Here is a 19,544-nt window from a genome sequence, read left to right as displayed (position 1 = left end):
CTTTATGAAGTCACATGCGAAACGTTGCATGTATGGGCATCATTCTGAGGGGGGCGGTTCATAGCTTGAATCTGATTAGAAAAGTACCTGGTATTAATACTAACATTTACTGAATTGGTTAGGGTGTGTCACATATGGTGCTAAGTGTTTTGCGTTGCTCATGTCACTTGATCCTCAAAACAATCCAGTGAGGTCAGTATTATCATTATATACATTTATACAAAGGAGGAAACCTGATGGAGGATGAGTTTATAACTTTCTCAAAGTCACAACCAAACACTATGGTATAATGCACATCTTTATTCTTCATAGGATGTGTTGGGGCAATATCATGCATTGAACATTGTTCTGACACGACGAATCATTTGTGTCCCATAAAATTCTCCAGTTTTGTGTTTGCTTAGACAAAATGGCAGAGGCCAGAACTGGCTGTATTGTATGTAGTAAAGTCCATTCTCCAATACCTGCCTACCTCACCCATCCACTGGATGGACTAGTAGAATTTAATGATTAGTTTCAAAGAGCAATCGATTGCCTAGCCACTCACTGTTCTACTTAAACTCTGCTAGAAGGGTTCCAAAGGTAAGTAAGTGGGAAGGCAGTAAGTTGTAGTCTATTTGCAACTCTGCTATTTATTTTTTCCCTAAAAAAAACACTTTCTCTTTAGAAAAGAATAAGTTTCCTATCCGTTTGTATACAATTTTAAGATAAATAACAAACGGTAGTATATTTTTACTATAGATTAAAACTTGAAGGTACAGTAAGGTTAAAACTCTTATATAGATTTTTGTTAATTAGCAAAGAGAGTAGATATCACAGAAAATTTCTTTCTACATTTCTATGTGATCCAGCTAAAGACAGCTTATCTATATAGGTAATTTGATCATAAATGAGGGTAGATTGAAAGACTATTCATTAATTTATTTCAGAAGATGGTGTAATATGTAAGTATTTTAAAATCTGTTTCTATCTTCTTTCATAACTTTTGATTCCTGTCAGCATATAAACATATCTTTGTTAGATTTTTGATGTAAGTATTAGTAAAAGTAGGTTAGGTCAATTAGAAAATGTACACATGTCACATGGCATTTGTAAATTTCTTTTGATCAGAAGCAATTAAGCTTTTGATATTAAACCGTGAAACTTTAGTGAAGTCTTCTTAGTCAAATTCTGCCAGTATCTCCATTGTGCTGAATTAATTCCAATCATCATCTTAAAGATAAGCTAGTGATTCGAATCAAATGAATTCCACAGACCTATTTACCATTTTTGAAAATTATGGCTCAAACTAGGAAAATTAAATCATACAAAAGAAAGGTGAAGATGTGAGTCACTTTGATATTTTTGCTAGATTTTATCTAGGAGAAAAAGCTTTGCTTATCATCGAGTCTTCTATTTTCCTGATTGCAATCTCATTTCACTTGCCCTTGGTAAGACATGTTTGCAGTGACCTCCAGCTTGTTAAATATTCAGCAGAAAGTTTATGGACTTTCCCATAACCTTGATTAAAAGCCTTTTGGGAAACTAAATGCTGAAACAAGAACTTTATTTGAAAAGCAACTTGAGTGCTCCATGCTGATTTTTATTTCACTTGTAGTACTCATAATCAACAGTTACCAGCGTAAGATGAGGCCAGAGGTAAAATATGGAAAAGCATCCTTTTTCTTCTTATGAGTTACTATAGTAGCTGACTGAAGGAGGTCTGTACAACTTGATTTAGCAGCTAGAAAAGATTTATTTATAAACTCATGGGAGGAATGCATGAAGTGACTTACAAATTCACATTCTACAAAATAAGTAGCAAGTATCTATCCAACACATATCTCTGCACAAACATATAAACAGATACTCAGGTACTCATATACACAAAACAACTCATGATGTCTTGAACCAAAATCAATAGGAGATTTGTAGATTTTAAAGTTGAAGATCTAGGTGGAAATTAACAATTCAGACTGATTTGAGTTCATATTTCAGGGAAATTTCTAAACTAGACAATAATCCTCTGCCTAAATGTCTAAGTCATCTTTATCTTAAATTGGATAAAAAATGGGCTTGTTATATTTTGTTAATGACATAGTTTCTCATTTCTTCAGTGTATTGCTTTGTTCTGGGAGTTCTCTATTATCAGTGGCTCAAAAGACACTGTAGCAAGATTTTCTAGATTTAAATGCACTATTCAAGTTTAATTAGAATATATGATAATCTAGTATATTTACTTTTCAACCTGCCATACTTTGAGTCTGTCTTATTTTGTTATTTATATATAAAATAAGTTACTAAAATCACTCATCATCACTAGATCTCTGTCTTCTATAAATTCTTAGACTGGAAAAGGTAATCTACAAACTCAGAAGGAAATTTAACTCTTATATAATATTTAAAAAATATAAGTCAATACCATAACTTGATCTTCGTAAGGTGTATATTAGCTATGATTTTTCTTTTCTTCTTTATCTTCCCTTTTAAAAATAAGCTTCTTATCCAAGGTATTTATCTCTCACATTATTTATGAATGATCTTTGTAAGGTCAGGTTTTTGATGCAAAACCTGCCATTAATTTTCAATTAAATTGTAGAGTAAGCAGAGGAAAAGAAACAAAATTTCCAGATGATAGGATTTAAGACACTATTACTATTTTTTTAAAGTCTTATGAAATATCATTCAGTGGTCACACCTACAAGTATTGTTGACATCAGAAGTAAGCCATAGAGGGCCGGCCGAGTGGCACAGCAGTTAACTGTGCACGTTCCGCTTCTGTGGCCCAGGGTTCGCCGGTTCAGATCCTGGGTGCAGACATGGCACTGCTTGGCAAGCCATGCTGTGGTAGGCGTCCCATGTATAAAATAGAGGAATATGGGCATGGATGTTAGCTCATGGCCAGTCTTCCTCAATAAAAAGAGGAGGATTGGCAGATGTTAGCTCAGGGCTAATCTTCCTCAAAAAAAAAAAAGAAAGCAAGCTATAATCTTAGAGAATAAGTGATTTGGTTGTTTAATATTGAATTATCAGGAAATAATGATAGTCTAGCTATCATTCTATAATGCAAATAAAAAATGGAGGGTATTATATCAAGCTAAAATTTCTTTACAGACTTAAAAGACCTATTATCATATGAATGCCATTATCATTTTTATAGAAAACTTTAGAGTGCCGTGGGGTTTAAACATGATGAATAGCCTAACTTAGATTAAAGTCCCAAGACTTTCAAGTACGTAGATTACAAATAATCCATTAAACAAAAGTGATGAAAATGGGAGTGACCTCTGTATTATTCTCTTCGTATGGCAAGCGTCAAGGGTATCAGAAATTGTGTTTGAAACTCTATCAAAAATTCACCGTATCATCATCATATTAATGTTCTGAGAACAAGATATGCGTTCTTGGAGCATACTGTATGTGTTACATTTCTTAGAAACTATATTTTAATGGATTTTAAACTATATTAAAGTGATTTGGCTTCAGAGATATGTCATATATGTAAAATAAGTTTTTAATATAATATTTCCATGGGCTCTTAAGAACTTTATGCATCATTCCAGAAATAACACAAAACACACATTATTGAAAAACTATATATATATATGTATGTATGTATGTATTTGTGTTGTATAAACAGAGTATCTAATTGCTCCCAATGAGAGACTAAGTTCACATAAGGGTATTCATTACTTTCCCTGACCTGTACTATATCCTCTAACAAAAATACAATCATTAAACATTATTACTAGGCCTGTGCTGAATGAAGCAAGTATTTTCATAGTAAATTAAAAAAGAAAGAGTATGTAATTAACTTTGTCTTTAACTACATACATCCTCCCTTCCCACCACCAATGAAATCTAATGAAATAATCGCCTCTCTTCACCAACCTACAGGTGGGAGGTATGGCTTATCATTAACCCATAAAAAGCATAAGCCCTTAGCAGTTTTACAGAGAGAAAAAGTACATATTTTTAAACCCAACATTTGGCTAGACGATATTTTCTCCAACTAATTAAAAAAAACCCTCTGAATGATGATCTATATATATCTACACATACCTTTGGCAAATGTGTGAAGTTATAAACACATATAAAAGAAGAAATGCAATAGAATCAGTTGAAACTACAATGTTAATTGTCCATCTTGTGTCTGCCTAAGAAGCAATTGTGAAATTTGGTGTTATTAAGGAAAGATCTGAGGAAAGCTGTGTGGTCAAAATATCCACAGAAAAAGCCAGGAAAAGCTTTAAGTATTTCTGATAAGATACTGGACCGTGATGGAACAGCGTGCTTCATGAGCCAACTTTATATAGCAGATAATAGATGTAAACTATTTATTTAACATTTCACCAAGAACTCTTCCCTCCATTCTTAAAGCAGCACCAGGGTGTCACCTATATTTGTAAATTAATTAAAGAGTACATGAAAATTAATAGTTATTTTTGATAATTTGTTATGCTTTAAATTGTTAAAATGAAAACATAAACGTTTCTCAAGTAACAATGATTCCCCCTACGTAACACCTTTATACTTCAAGCACCCTAGGTTTTATCAGAATTCTCTAGAAAATTTTCTACTCTCTCTCTAACTTATACATGATTGATTCAGTACTTATAAATCACTGACACTGAATCAATATGTATACTAGAATAACGATCTTTTAAAAAATGTGTTTTATTGCTGTTTGTGATCACTTAAAATGTTTCCTCTATTTTCTCTAATATTTCTTAAAGTTACATCATTCTTATTTGTCTACCAAAATTTTCCTTGAGGTTTAAACTGAGTAAGATATTCCCTTAGGTATGTAACTGGCAAGTTTTTGAGGTATTCTAAGGTTTTCACCTTCATCTTGAAGTTATTAAAGATTTAACGCTGTGCACCATTTTGTTAGCTCAAAAAGAAAATTCAGATTCAATCCTTTGGGATGAGTAATAGGTATTAGTGATAGCTGTTATTCAACATTAATAAGTTAAGGTAATATAACAGAAAAAAGTAGAGAATTTTAAAATTGCCATTTAAGTGGAATATAATGTTATGTATGGGAAAATTGAACCACAAAATTATAGAGCTATTCCAAGCCTGTCATTTTACAAACATGTGACATAGGCCTAAAGAGAATAACTGACTTCTTCAAGGTTACAAAGAGTTATTGACAGAATCTAGACTATATCTCAGGTCCCTTTATCCCTAGGCAGGTTCTTTCCACTGAATATACAATACCAAGTAGAAGTGTATCTATTAATTTGGTAACAAAATCATTCCTTCCTTCAAAAACAGGAAGGAGTAACTTAAAGAGGACATGAAGGATTAATTTATGTATTCATCTAAGGACCATTTGCTTTTCCACACAAATGAGCATTTCTCTTAAAAGCCATGTATATATTCGCTTAAAGAGGGAGATTCAAGAAAGAGGAGAAAGAATACAAATGAGCCATCATCATTTTGATCTACAGTAATTTGTCCAAACTGAAAATCATTGCTTCAGGAACTCTCATGCATGCCTAACACTATCTTCATTAGATAATTACTCGTTATAAATCAGCACAGGCTGAAGTCTGATAGGGCATTCGACATTCCAGAGGTATGGCAGTTTCTCTACTAACTTCAAGGTAAAATACTTTAAAACAAATTTCATTGATTAAAAACATATATTTGTGCTCACCTATGACTTTTTTTAAATGGCATTTTGCCCTGGAGTTACTTGCAATAAATCACCTTAAAATATTACAATAAAAATGACTTGGTCTCATAATAATACAGCCATTGTACAGAGCATTTAAAAAAATATAATTTACAGTGAAATGCTGTTGTGATGGAGAAAAAATACAGCTGCCATGTCTATTCAATAAAAACATAATATTAAAAATGGTTTATGTCTCTGAAATTGTGGGAAGTTATAAAAATAGCAAGTATTCTTTTTACTACTTCCTACTGAGGGTAAGTTAGTTTGCTTTACCTTCAGTCTGTTCAATCCTAACTTTGGGAAAGAATATTTGTTTGCACTTATGCATACAGAGGGTGAGGATAAACCTAATTTACAAATTAGCAATAATATATTCTCAATCTACCCTTCTAACATATCAATCCACCCACTTACAAAGAAAAGTATGTAGTCTGTAAATTTAAACATGAACACTTTACATTTGAATATTTGATTATTACTGCAACTGCTGCTGTTGTTAAGATCCTCAACTATTCATCTTTGGGAAAAGTTCTGAGGGTTAACTTGAGAATTAAAAAAAAAATTGAAATAAGTAAAGTAATTAATAATTTTAAACTCTGTGAAGCTTTAATTCAAATAATCCACAATGTTGAATAGAACTCGGCTGTCTTTGATTCTTATCATGGAATAGAAAAAGCCATATACCATGAGAGAGGAAAACACATCTGCCTACAATTTCCCTAAGCATCTATATTCAGAAAGCATCCTGCATATTAAAATCACAGACTTCCCTTCATTTTATGTCCATTAGACTCGAGGCATAGCGCCTCCTAAAACATACTGGGAGGGGAAGAGTAAGGGGAAATACGGCAAAGAAAATGAATGATGATAATAAAACAAGATGCAAGAACAAATAATCAGTCAATAATTCTTCACTCTTTCGAACTAAACTAGGATATATTGGTAAGCAATGAGATAAAGAAAGAAATAAAACTCACACGTAATCAGCAGTTACCCAATTAAAGTTCCTATCATAGAATACATCCACATTGAATTGCTAAGCAAATATGCTTTCTCAAAACTATTAGGACTTTAACAACAGGACATTTCTTTTTTATGACTCAATAGGCACACACAAAAGGCAGATTCTTTTGGATACATGGAAAAGTAGTCAAATAAAACAGTCCAGCACCCCACATTCAGTAGGAAACTTATCTGTCTCTTTGCACTTACTTTCTATGGCTTTCTCAGCTTCCTTTATTCACCTTCCCCATTCTGATAATAGTTCACAGAAATCAGAACATCAACACTAGCAATGATCCAGAAGGATTCTTAATCAGCTTGTGTCTAATGGGAAGCATAATGACTTCATGTGCATATAAGATGTTTGCTGACTCGATTAGTTGACTTGCAGCAAGTACTCCACTTTTCTAAGGTCCTATCTGCCCTGTTGTTCTTCTGATTACTTTCCTAGAAATGGAGAGCCTGTACATAGCTGCACACCTAGAATAAAAATAACATTTATCCTCACCTAGATAACATGGTGACACATAAACGGAATGCATTGTTTTTCAAATAAGAATTATCAAAAAAATAAGATATCGCATGCACTCGTGTGTGTGTGTGTGTGTGTGTACATATGTGTGTGTCAAGAGACAGTAAGGAAAGAAAATCTTTTTGTTGAATCAGATGAGTACCCACTAACACTTCAAAACTGTATGCAATGCTTTTCTACACTTCAGTACAGTACTTAGCCCAAAGTGTCTATAATATAAACTCAAGTGCAGTAAATTTTGATATGTATTAAAATATAACACAATGTCCTTTGAGTTTTATCATAGATCGTCGTGAGTTATTTTAATGCCTTAATTCATCATGGCCAATTGTTGCACTGTTCTCTCTCATCCCTATTTCGGTCAGTTACTCAACATATTTGTTAGAACTTTGCTACTCAAAGTGTGATTCCCAGACCAGGAGCATCAACACCGCCTGGGGGCTTGTTAGAAATGCAGAATCTCAAGTTCCCACGCCAGACTACTGAGTCTACATTTTGATAAGATCTCCAGGTGGTCTGTGTGCATGTGAAAATTTTAAAAGTACTGTGTGAGAATATAGATTATTCCAAGAAAAAATATTGTAAAATGCTATAAGTATATGTATATACTCAGATACACGTACACAGACTCATTTAATACAACAATGCTATGAGGCAGCTGTTATTATTATTGTCATTTCAAGGATGAGGAAAACTGAGGCACAGGGAGCTTAAATGTCTTGCCAAATGCCACATCACTAGTAAGTGGCAGAACCGAGAGTCTAACCAGGCAGTCTGACCCCATTCCACTAGAACGCTTCTCTTCATAACCATTTAATCACATATTACAACAGCAACTAGGCTCACTTTCTTAGATGTGAGACTAAAAAAGAAATGGGAGAAGACAAAGCATATCTGCACCTCTTACATCTTAAGAGATTTATTTGATTTTATGAGAGTTAAAATTTTCCAATTTCAGGAAAAAATCTGTTTGGGAGTGGGCAAACAAAGAAAATCAATGTTTTTTAAAATCAAGGTTTCTTAAGGTCTTAGCTTGAATTTGCTACAGTATTTTTTCCTTTTGCAAAAATAGTATTGTTGAAACAGCTCAGAAAACTCAGTTTCAAATGTGTGATTAATTTCATCGATGCAGTGGTCTTTCACTCGCTGCCTTGAAAGCAGACAGTTTGCTTTTACCCTATATTGACTGATAATGTATAGCTCGATTCACTTCAGATTATTGGGTATTATGGGATCTTTCTAGATGAAAGGTTTTTTACTTAGCCACAGTTCATATCTTTTGAAACCCTGAGGGGATATTTCAAAGAGTTACATGGATACTGAGTTGGGTTCAGCATGTTTAAGATCTTTCCCCATGATATTTGGATTTCAGATATTGTATTTTAGAAGCTAAGCTGTTAGGCAAAAAGGTAATGGTTAGTTCTTTCAGAAGGAAAGGATTAATAGCTCAATACAATGGCAATTTTAATTGAAATTTCAATATTTGGACTTAGTTTTGTTTGAATCCTGAAACTCCAACTTTCTACTTGAATAAAAACAGACATTTTCCAATATATCCTGTTCTCCTGTCCAATTCAATTCAGAATCAACACTGAGAGGAGAGGACGAAACATTAGAAAACAATAGTATTGAAATGTGTGCAATAGTCCTAAACTAGTAAAACTAGCTTTTGTAGAAAATTATCTCCGGAAAAAAACATTAAACAGAAAGAGCTGAACAAAAAGCATGATGATCCTGGGGCCACCCCGTGGCCTAGTGATTAAGTTTGGCACACTCTGCTTCAGTGGCTCAGGTTCTTGGGTTTGGATCCCTGGCAGGGACCTATACCACTTGTCAGCCATGCTATGGTGGTGAGCCACATATAAAATAGAAGACGATTGGCACAGACGTTAGCTCAGGGACAATCTTCCTCAGAAAAGAAAAGAAAAGAAAATGAAAAAAAAAAGCACGGTGATCCAACAACTGAGAAGGCCTTTGGTACATTCATATTTCAAAAATATCTCTGATGCACATTATATCTTTGTAACTAGGGTCTGAATTAAGCAAGGAATCTCTGGATTCCTTGTTAATATTTAACTTAGTCTTAAATAATCAGTTTAGCTTGCTACCTTCTTTAAAAGGACTCAGACGTCATGTGTGTGCCTCTGTAAAATTGACTTCTCCTTCAAATGAAAGCCCAGAAGTATTTAGGCATTATAAGGACACACATTTTGCAGTGAGATAGGCAGGGTACAATTAAATAGCATTATCAGTTAGGAAAGAATTGTGAAGCTCAGTTTTGGATTAACTTACATGCATAGAGCTAAAGGAAACACAGTCTGATTCCAACCCTGGAAAACTAGACCGTAAAAACAAAAACTATAGTGTGACAGTGAGCCTTGCAATATGCTACTGATGAGCCAAAGAATAGGAGTAGAATCTTCTAAAAGTCTATTAAAAATTAATATTTTTTTACATGCTTAATTTTGTGCTGTAAAAATTGTTATTCTTGAGACCAAAAAGTATTTTTCTCAAAATATGTTTTCATTTCAGCATGGCTTTTTCACTCCAGAGAATTAGCATCCATGTCATCAATTCAGTATAAAGAAAAGCTAACCGACTTCCTACGTAAGACAAATTTCTTCACATAACTTTTAAGTACAGCTCCTTTTTAGCTCCTAAGGTTATCCTGCTTTCATCTCCAGTTCTAATGATTGTCCATGCAAGACTATGATAATGTTTATTCCAAACATTTTTACTGTATGGCACACTATTAACTCAGTAGACTTGAGTCTATCAAAATCACTTTCCCGTTAATTGCAACTTCATCATCCTGCTAGAAAGTTAAAGTAGGATAGAATGACAGGAATCTCAGAATAGAGGAAGAGTTGAATTTTCAGCAGAATGGATGGATATATTTACGTATTCATTCTGTGTTTCACCCCCTTGGGATTCTTTTTATGTACTTTTCACCATATTCAGTGGAAATTTACCTTCTACAATTCATTTTTAATCCCAATTTGCTCTGTAAGTAGTACATACACATACACACGCAGACACACAATAAAAAATTTATCTGTGTTAGATAACAACAGTAAAGATTAGCCAACTTTCTTGACAGAGTGATCATTAACATTCAGCATGTTTCTAATTTTCCCTATAAAACTTTCACTGGTTAGCACTAATAGTAATTTTAGAAATAAGCAGCCCATATTGCTCAAATTGCCTTTATAGTTGTAGAAGATGCTAAATGGGAACGTTTTTTATTTCTAATACAAGGCCTCATCACAAATATAAAAAAATTTTCCATGTAAATATACTACAACAACATTTCCCTTGAGGGATGGTAAATATTTAAATTTTATACTCATCTATTCTCAGCTGGTTGCTTCATTTAAATTGCAAAAGGTAGCTACTTACCAATATTAGTGATTCTTTTGGTTTAAAACATGATAAACACCAAATCTCAGTTTAGGACATTAAGCTATTGCTTAAAATGGCTAAATCTCAGTTCACTCATTTGCATAATGAAGGAGTTGAACTAGATGGGATCAACGGCTCAGAGTTCGCAAATGCAAAGGCTATATAAAAGGTAACACCCGAACGTGAACATTTTGGGATTTTAATAATTACAAAATTATGACCCTAGCAGGAGCATTAAAGATCAGTATAATACCCTCATTCTGTAGCTGAGGAAAAAAAAGACACAATGAGATTAAAAGGCCCATCCACAGTCACATAGCTAGTTAATTGCAGTGCCTGGATTAGAACCCTGTAATATGCAAGATGAAGGCCTAAAAGTGATGATCTCGTATGGTCTGTGGTAAAAAGATTTCATGAATAGTGATTACAAAATGAAGTACTACAAAAAAATTACTAGTCAACATCCAAATTTTTAAAAGGTATGATTTAAATAGCTACCCCAAATAATATTTAAAATCATCTGCTTTCTCATTGCTTTTAAGAGCTAGACAGATTACAGAAGATATTTCTAAGAAAAAAATATGCTTTCAAGGGCTAATTTCATATAATACTATTTAGAAGAGCTTTCTTATGTGACCTGCAATTTTTTTCCAATACAAGATTGATAAAAATAAAGTGTCAGATAAAAATGATATACTTTATTTTTATTTTAGTGGAACTGTGACAACAGCTACAATGATTGTTGATTAAAATGGGGGAAAATTGGTTCAGCAAACACTGTCACTTCTATTCTCTATTGGGAATCTTCAACATTCAATAAAGATGTAAATTAACAAATTGCAGAAATTATAATCAGACAGATTGTCTATACTTATTCATTATTTAATGAATTTCTTGATATACTCACCAGTTGTTGAGTGTTCTGTTCATGTGAGTAATTATGAGAGCTGCAAGTTACTGTACAATTTAAAAGTGTCACGGGGACAAAATATACTGCTATAATGCTCCTCATTCATTAAAAGTTATAAATTATTTTAAAACAAGAAATTGGTGTATGGCTAACGCTACTATTTCAAGTCACCCAAAAGTTGCATCTTGTATGACTGATTATATTATCTTCCAAAGAATTACAAAAAAGAACAAATGGCAAACAGTCTTGTCTTCTAGGCAAAGAAAAGTGAGGAGTGAGAGTAAGAGAAAAAAAAGCAGAAGAAAGACAGAGAAGGTCATAAGAGAACAGCTTCATGGCTCATAAATAATAAAAATATAAATGTCAAATGAACTTTATTATATGGTGTAGGTAGCCTAATAAAAATTTAGAAGCAAAGGAAAGCTTATTGTGAAGAGAAGGCCAACTATTCTCTATCACTGAAGGCGGTTATTCAAGCTTACTGACATTCCAGACCTTATGGCACTGGCTTTCAATTGGCAGCTTGTGCCAAGCTCCTAGTGCTTGTCATTTTCAAACAGAAAAGACAAGATAAGAGATTGCTTTACTTCGAGTAGCCTGCTGTTGAGTGATAAACCTCTATCTAATCCATATTAGATTTAAGATACTAAAGATAAACCCATCTTAGAGGCTGTCACCCAAATGGAATCCTGTAAATGTCTTCAAGTTTCCAACTTTAGAGATACACTTTTCATTTTGATCCATGACTTTTGTGACTTTTTAAAAATTATCTCTAGTATAAATCCTTCATTGCCTTCATAAAGCCTGGGCACTCCAAATTAGAAGTCATTTTTCAATTGGTCTGTATTGTAATTGCATTTCCTGTATAAGAAAGTTGGATATGATAGGATGGTATAGTAAGATTTGTTTCAGCCATTTGCTTATTATGATATATTTTTATATCATTTATATCATTATATCATTTTGAATAGAGAACAATTGACTTTTCAAAAGCACATCAGTTTAAGTGATAAAATTAATACATATTACGCAGCATCTGCCAGTAGATCATTGTTTATACCTGCCTAAGCTCATTTAGTATACAAACTACTATCAAGAGTGCCTTATTCTTTCCCAAGCAATGACAGACAGTTGAACTCTTGGGTGGAACCATTCTTTCTATTCTAAACTATTATTTATATAACACATCAGGGACTAAAATAAGCTGGTAGTCACAGACAGTATTCATGACTACAATGATTTTCCTTGGAGAACAAATAAAAGTGACTTTGATATTATTGTTAGCTTAAAAAAATATTACTCTATGCAAAGGAAATTTTTATTTCAATAGAAGGATAAAGCTATATGTTATCTATTGGCAAAGCAGAGAAAGCTAGCAGGCGTTTGTCTTATACCTCCAGAACCCAGGAGCACTGAGGCTAGTCCCTTTCTGCAAGTGGGACATAACTAACAGAATTGATAGTTGATAATATCACTCCTTTAAAATAGTGATTGATTTATCTATCAAAATATGTGACTTCAGGTTTGCTGAGCTGATTCAAATTAATTAATTAATTAATTTACCCCCCCCCTCCCTCCCCATGGACTGACACTACTGTACAATCTAAGAATGAACATAGTTTTAGGAAACGATCTTTCAAATACATAGCCAGATGAGACAGAATTGGCCTGGGTGGATAATTAATCTTTAAAAGGAACATAGCTTCTCTTTCTTAGGTTGAATACATTTCCCGTTTGTTTCACACAGTGAATTAACAAAACGATGGCATTCACTTTTCTTTTTGTTGTAACACGGGAGTTGATTTGTGGCTTCCCTCAATAATGCATTTTAGATAAATATTAGAGGGTCTATGAAGTGAAATTTCTTGGATATTTGTCAACAAACAGAAATATCTAATTAACAGTCATATGGGTAACACTTGCTAAACTGTGGATTTAGATAATTTTCTGTGACATTTTCTGGAGGAGTAAGGGCTACTGTCCCCTTAAATATATAAACCATATTACTCTTCTTCTAATGAACTGAATGGCATTTTCTCCCTGAATTTCTCAGATGAATAATTAACACAGTACTAGTATATCAAAATTGGCCTGGAAAAAAATTTGGATAGTTTTATTTTGCCTTTAGATATCTGACCCCTAATGTTCTTAATTATGAAGGGCTGGGTTTTAATGATCTCTTATTAGGTGATTCTTTTAAAATTTCATAGTTTTTTTTTTTTTTTACCCATTGTCTACATTTAGAATTAGATATTCAACTAATCAAACATTCAAATAATAATTACCCTAACATTATTCATGTCAAGAGTCTCAGCAGATCAAGACAAAATTTGTCATTTCTCTGAGCAGTATTGTAGTCAGTCAAATGGGTCTCCCACTTCTTATAGCAATTAATTAGATTACTGGTAGAGGCTCAGTCAAAGTGTGTTGCCAAGGAAAGATTAATTATTTCCTTTTCTGTGAATTAATTAGTACCATATTAGAGTGCTAAGTAAACCTGATCTAGCGAAAGGAAAATGAATGTCAGAGAGATGTGTTAACCTGAGATATACTCTAGCAGAGAGATTTATCATTTTTAAATTAATGATAAAATATGTTCCTCTTTATTTTAAATGTAGAACTTCTTTAGCCCTAAATGCTCTTGGAAAACTATTTTTTTTCTTTTGTATCACAGAAATGAGTAAAATAAAAGAAAAGCATTAAAAAACTTTTTTAAAAGTTGATATTTTACACATAAGTATTTTGTTACTTTAAGCTCAAATTTTTGACACTAGACCAGCTATAGCATTTTCAGATAGAGTGATTTCACGTGTGAAATGACCATATCCAATAAGAAATTAAAAAAAAAAAGGCAGATGACATGACTTTTGCAGTTGAAGAAAATTAAAACACTGATTAAACTAAGTCCTTGTTCTCCTTCATTTAGGAAGATTTTCTCTGAAAATGAACTGATTTATGGCTGGTAAACTGAAGACTGACTTGAATCTCTTTAGAAACATTCAATTTCACCATTTCTCTTCCAAAGAAACATGGATCTTGTCTATTTTCAGTCAAATTATAATATGCCAGCAGATCATTAGAAATTTAGAAGTAGTTACCCTTTTCTCTCCAACTTACCCACAGTGAGAGACTAGCAATACAGTCTCTACATAAGGGAAAACACACACACACACATTCTGACTTCATATGTATGAACTATTCAGAAATCTCTGAAGTTTAACATGGTAGACCTTTGCTAATATTTCTATGCGTCTCAGAACTTAGTCTGAATTATATCAGAGCAATGTTTTAGAAAACACAGTTGTAAAGCATTTTTAACTTTTCTCTTCACAAATTATGTTTTACCTGATGCTACTTGTAAATTAGTAGCTATGAACAGAGGGTCATATGTAGTTTAGCGTGTTTAGAATAGTCCCAAGAGGATCACACTGTCCCCAAATTTCTCAATTAATACTATATCTTGATATGCAAATTTCCCAGCGGTACACAGTCACCCTCTATGCTCTAATGGGCCACCGTCTGTGTGTCTTCACAAGAGCCTTTGAAAATCCAAAGACATTACCTGTTATAGTATACACAGTAACCCAGCAGCAACCAGCAATGCTGTTTATGAATTGGATTTCTGTTTGTTTATGTGTTACCAAATTAGCCAGCTTCAAAGAGCAGGATCTATTGGAAATGGTACACATAATTTGATGAGGTTGTAGTGGGAGGAAAGCTCTGGGACATGGGCTGTTAGACAACGAAGGCAGAACTGCGTAGAATGACATTGAGTGACCTTCATACTAAAGGCTAAAATCAGGAGATTGCAACTGTAAAATTTATAAACTCAAAAAGCCTTCAAATGAAATGAGACAGGGTGTTTTATTAAACTTGTCTTCTGAAAGAGAAATAATTGGATTGCTTTTGCTTGTTTCTTCTTTATCTTAAAAAGGAAAGTTAATATTCTTAGCAAAAGACTCAAGAGAATGGATAGCATAATTTCTTCATCTAATCAGCAGATTTTTATCAACATGGGAACTATAGTTTAAAATAGTATTAATAAATCCCTCTAGCAAATTTTGGGGAAAATCTTATTCATAAAAGTTGTATTTCTATCTGTTTTTTGAACTTACAAGGAATTTTCAGAACTATATACTATTTTGGGCAATTCATTAGCACAAAAGAAAGCAGATCGAGGACGTAATGCATTTTAAAATATGAAATGAGAACTGCATAAATTAATTCCATTGCTTAAGGACAGCATTTATTTCCTCTAACAGTTTACATTGCTATTTGTGGTGCTATTGACTAACACTGCACAGTTTATTGGCATCTGCTCCATATCACAAAACTCGTTATTATGTACTATTTCAGAGCTATAGAGTTCCTTTTTGAAGAATCAAAGTACCTTAGCATCTGTATTAGCCTAAAGAGATTATTTTGCTATGGCAAGTTTTGCATCAGCTATTTTTTCTTTTTAATCAAAACAGAGCACACACACGTGTACTATGTTAAAAATCTCACTAGTGTGCCATATTAATAGAACTTCACTTAAAGTGAAATAATGTGCTTCTTGCACTTGTAATAAGATACTTTATTGTCCAAAATGGAACACCTAACCAAAAACATCTCCTGGAACATGGCTTAGTGAGAAGTTTCGGGTTCAGCAGGAGAGTAAGTAGTTAATATTACTCATAGTAAAAGTGGACTTTAAACGTTGACCCATAAATATTGTTACACTTAAACAGAAATGGACATTTATTTTTAAGTATCTCTACCATTTGTATGTCTATTAAAACAACAAGTAGCAAAAATGTATATTGTGTTACTATTATTATTGCCTACAGCCATCCCAATTTTAAAATAAAGCGTAATTAATAGAGAACTTTGTTAACCTGGAATTTGCCATTGCTTCATCCTATCGAGTAATTATGAAAAAAACATAATGGTCAAAATAATAGTGGTGGTGTGATTAGAATAGAGAAATACTTGTCCCTGGTAAAAACAAGCTTTAAAATAAAGCTCATACACTGCTGCTTACACTTGCACTCTTTACTATAAATAAAGTCAAGACCGAGGATTGGCAGCAGTTAGCTCAGGGCTAATCTTCCTCAACAATAAAAATAAATAAATAAATAAATAAAGTCAGGACCTGTAAAGAACTCTGTACTTGAATATTTTGTAAACAACTACTTATTACTAGATATAATTAAGATCAATAAAGCTGTATTTAATTTAAAATGTTTTATAATTTCTGATGCATACCAATTCTGCCATTACCATCAATATCTCATCTTAGTCTCATTCAGCATTTACGTTTATTTCAGGGTTAGATCCACACTGTGGATTCTTATTCTGAGTTTATTCTTTAGTTGTTGCTGTGCGGGCCTTTAAGAAAAGGGCTTAGTAACACATGTCATATACAAAGGAATCAATTTTTTCTAGTTTATAAAAATGATGCTTATTTTATCTTTATATTATTCATTAATAGGGCAGTGATAGGCTTACAAATAAAATAATAATTTTTGAAGTAAAAAAGAGCAAGTACACCTTTGCTTAATGCATATTTGTTACTTATGATCATATTCTTATTAGAGATTGTCTCTGAGTTCATTATACTGGCGGATATAGTCACAGCTATGTATTTCTACCAGAAGTCAGTATGTAGTATTGCATGTAGTAAATGAAAGGTAGATTACTGTCGCATATTACAGGAGAATTTTTCATCCTCAGAACAAATGTTGATACATTAAGTATAAAGTTGAATACAGAGACAGCATATGTTCAGGACTTTCAGAATCTGGTGACTAAAATGTCTCTACAATGTTTACATTGAAAACACCTTTAATATCCAGTGCCTACTCTTGTAGAGAGAAAAAGGTTGATGTTATGCTGTCATTGGTTCCTTATGTTTAGTCTTCGATTACATCATGATGTCTAATCAATACAATTCCCTTATTTTGGGGATTTTCAAAAATACAGGATTAAAACACAATGATGGGGAAGCCATTTTGTTCTCAAATTAGATACTTTAAATTATGTATCCATACAATCCATAATGATCAAAATAGTTTTGCAAAATTTTTATTTTAAATTAATTTATTTTATATGTTTATACTAGTCACTTGGTCCCTCTCTTTCATATTTGTTTATACCTATCAATCTTCTATATCACATATATGGTATACTATTTTGTATCTACACACTTTTATGTATATAAAACATATCTGGAGCAAATTATAATTTTTGGAATTCAAGAATCTTCTGTGGTATGTATAACCTTATCAAATTTCATATTTCCCAAAATTGTGAGGAAGCAAGTATATTCAATACATGTTCAAGATAATAAATTTAATGAAGTTCTCTATTTAGTGTCAACTTCATGATCCTTTTTAAGAGTTCAACATCTTTGGATTTTGCAAAACATAGCCTTGATGCCTTCCATCTAGGGACCAAATCAGAATATCTTTCTAAACAGTAACGTGGCATAAGGCATGTGGTTTCAGTACATTATTGTAAAGTTCAGACCAACGCCTCTACGTTGGAGTCAGGATATCTTATCTTCTCAAAAAAGAAGTAATTGTTTATGGTTCTTATCCCTGTTAAAAATAAAAAATAAAATCTACAAAATAATTTATATGAATTATAAAAATAATTTATATGTACACAAATAAATTAAATGAGTAAAATAAAGTGGTTGGTTATATACATATAAATAATATATATATATGTAAATAGAAACTTCGAGCCATACTCAAACAAAATGACCATACTAAATTTCACAATAAATTTTATTCAAAGTAGATATGATTACATATTTCAAATATTATAAACTGCTGCATATATGCTTTCCACATAATTCTGTATATTTACCTTTTAAGAATGTATTGCTACTCATATTAACATAATTAAATGGCCAATATGATTATGGCTAAAATTGTTTGACTTGCAAACACAATAAACCCATTTATACTACAGGATTAGGGAGATATCACTTACTAGATTCAGGATCAGAGTTGCCATCTCCTTCAGTGCGGTTGTTGGGTGCAGCATGATCAAAGTATTCCTCCTGGGGATAGCCAAGGGGCAGGGCATGGGATGTGCTGGGAAGGCTGCCCCCATCATGGTCTCCCAGTCCACCATCACTGCTGCTTTCCTGAGAGCCTTCTGGTAGGTGAAATGTGACACGCCGCTGGGACTGAAAGGAAGAAAGAAAATTACAGGGTTTCAGCTATGATCTGAATAATTGCCTAACGCATCCAATTTAGAAAATGTATTATTTCAGCTATCTAGTGAAGTCACATTAACATTATCTTGAGTTGTGAACAATTTCAGGCTTTTGTGAACAGTCAGCTCTGTATTCAAACCCGCTTCACCTGACAGCAGAGTTGCTTTTATTACATTTTTAAACAGGGTACATCCAGAAGCAGAATAAAAGTCAACTTGTTCTAAAGCAAGAGACTGTCACCATTTACAGACATTTGAGCACATTGGAAATTCTGATTTTCATTTGAACATGGATTTATTTAGCTATGATTTGACGAAAATTTATTTTTTGAATAATAGACATGAATAAATATAACAAAATTTTATTGCTGTATCCATAAGATTTTGGAGGGTTGAAATGGTAAATAATAACAAATTTATTCAATCATGTAGGCTTAGAAAATTAAAATCACAAATCATCTTTTTGAAGAATCTTATGGGAAAGATTTTGAGTTGGAATTCATTTAAATCGATTCTGTGCTCTAAAAAAATAAAAATAGTTACATGGTTATGGATAATAGTTGATGGTAATTATAAAAACAACTATAGGTACCATCTTAAATGGCATTTATAGCAGAATATAAAGAATATACACATGCCGGATATAAAGATAAAACATTTAGTTTCCAAAACAAGAGGTTCATGATGTCCAGTAAGGGTGCTAACTCCGCCAAATGCAGCAGTATTTTTGTTTGCAACATTACTATATATTTTAGCTAGTCTCCAAAAATAACCCCACAATGGACTTCACCTCTTGGTATTCAGACCCTTATATAGTCCTCTAC

General features: G+C 32.8%; 1 protein-coding gene across 8 annotated transcripts in view; it reads right to left on the bottom strand.

The window, feature by feature from the left end:
* PCDH11X (protocadherin 11 X-linked) overlaps positions 1–19,544 on the bottom strand; it is a 667,170-nt gene that overhangs the window by 183,856 nt on the left and 463,770 nt on the right. For all 8 annotated transcript variants that reach the window (XM_023633704.2, XM_070258690.1, XM_070258691.1 and 5 more), the window contains one exon: positions 18,493–18,691. In XM_023633704.2, the coding sequence (XP_023489472.1) occupies positions 18,493–18,691 (199 nt within the window). The remainder of the gene's footprint in view (positions 1–18,492; positions 18,692–19,544) is intronic.

Source organism: Equus caballus, chromosome X (genome assembly GCF_041296265.1).
Source record: "Equus caballus isolate H_3958 breed thoroughbred chromosome X, TB-T2T, whole genome shotgun sequence".
NCBI classification, from domain to species: domain Eukaryota; kingdom Metazoa; phylum Chordata; class Mammalia; order Perissodactyla; family Equidae; genus Equus; species Equus caballus.
The sequence above is the reverse complement of the archived record's forward strand: the minus strand, read 5'-3'. Positions and strand labels throughout refer to the sequence as shown.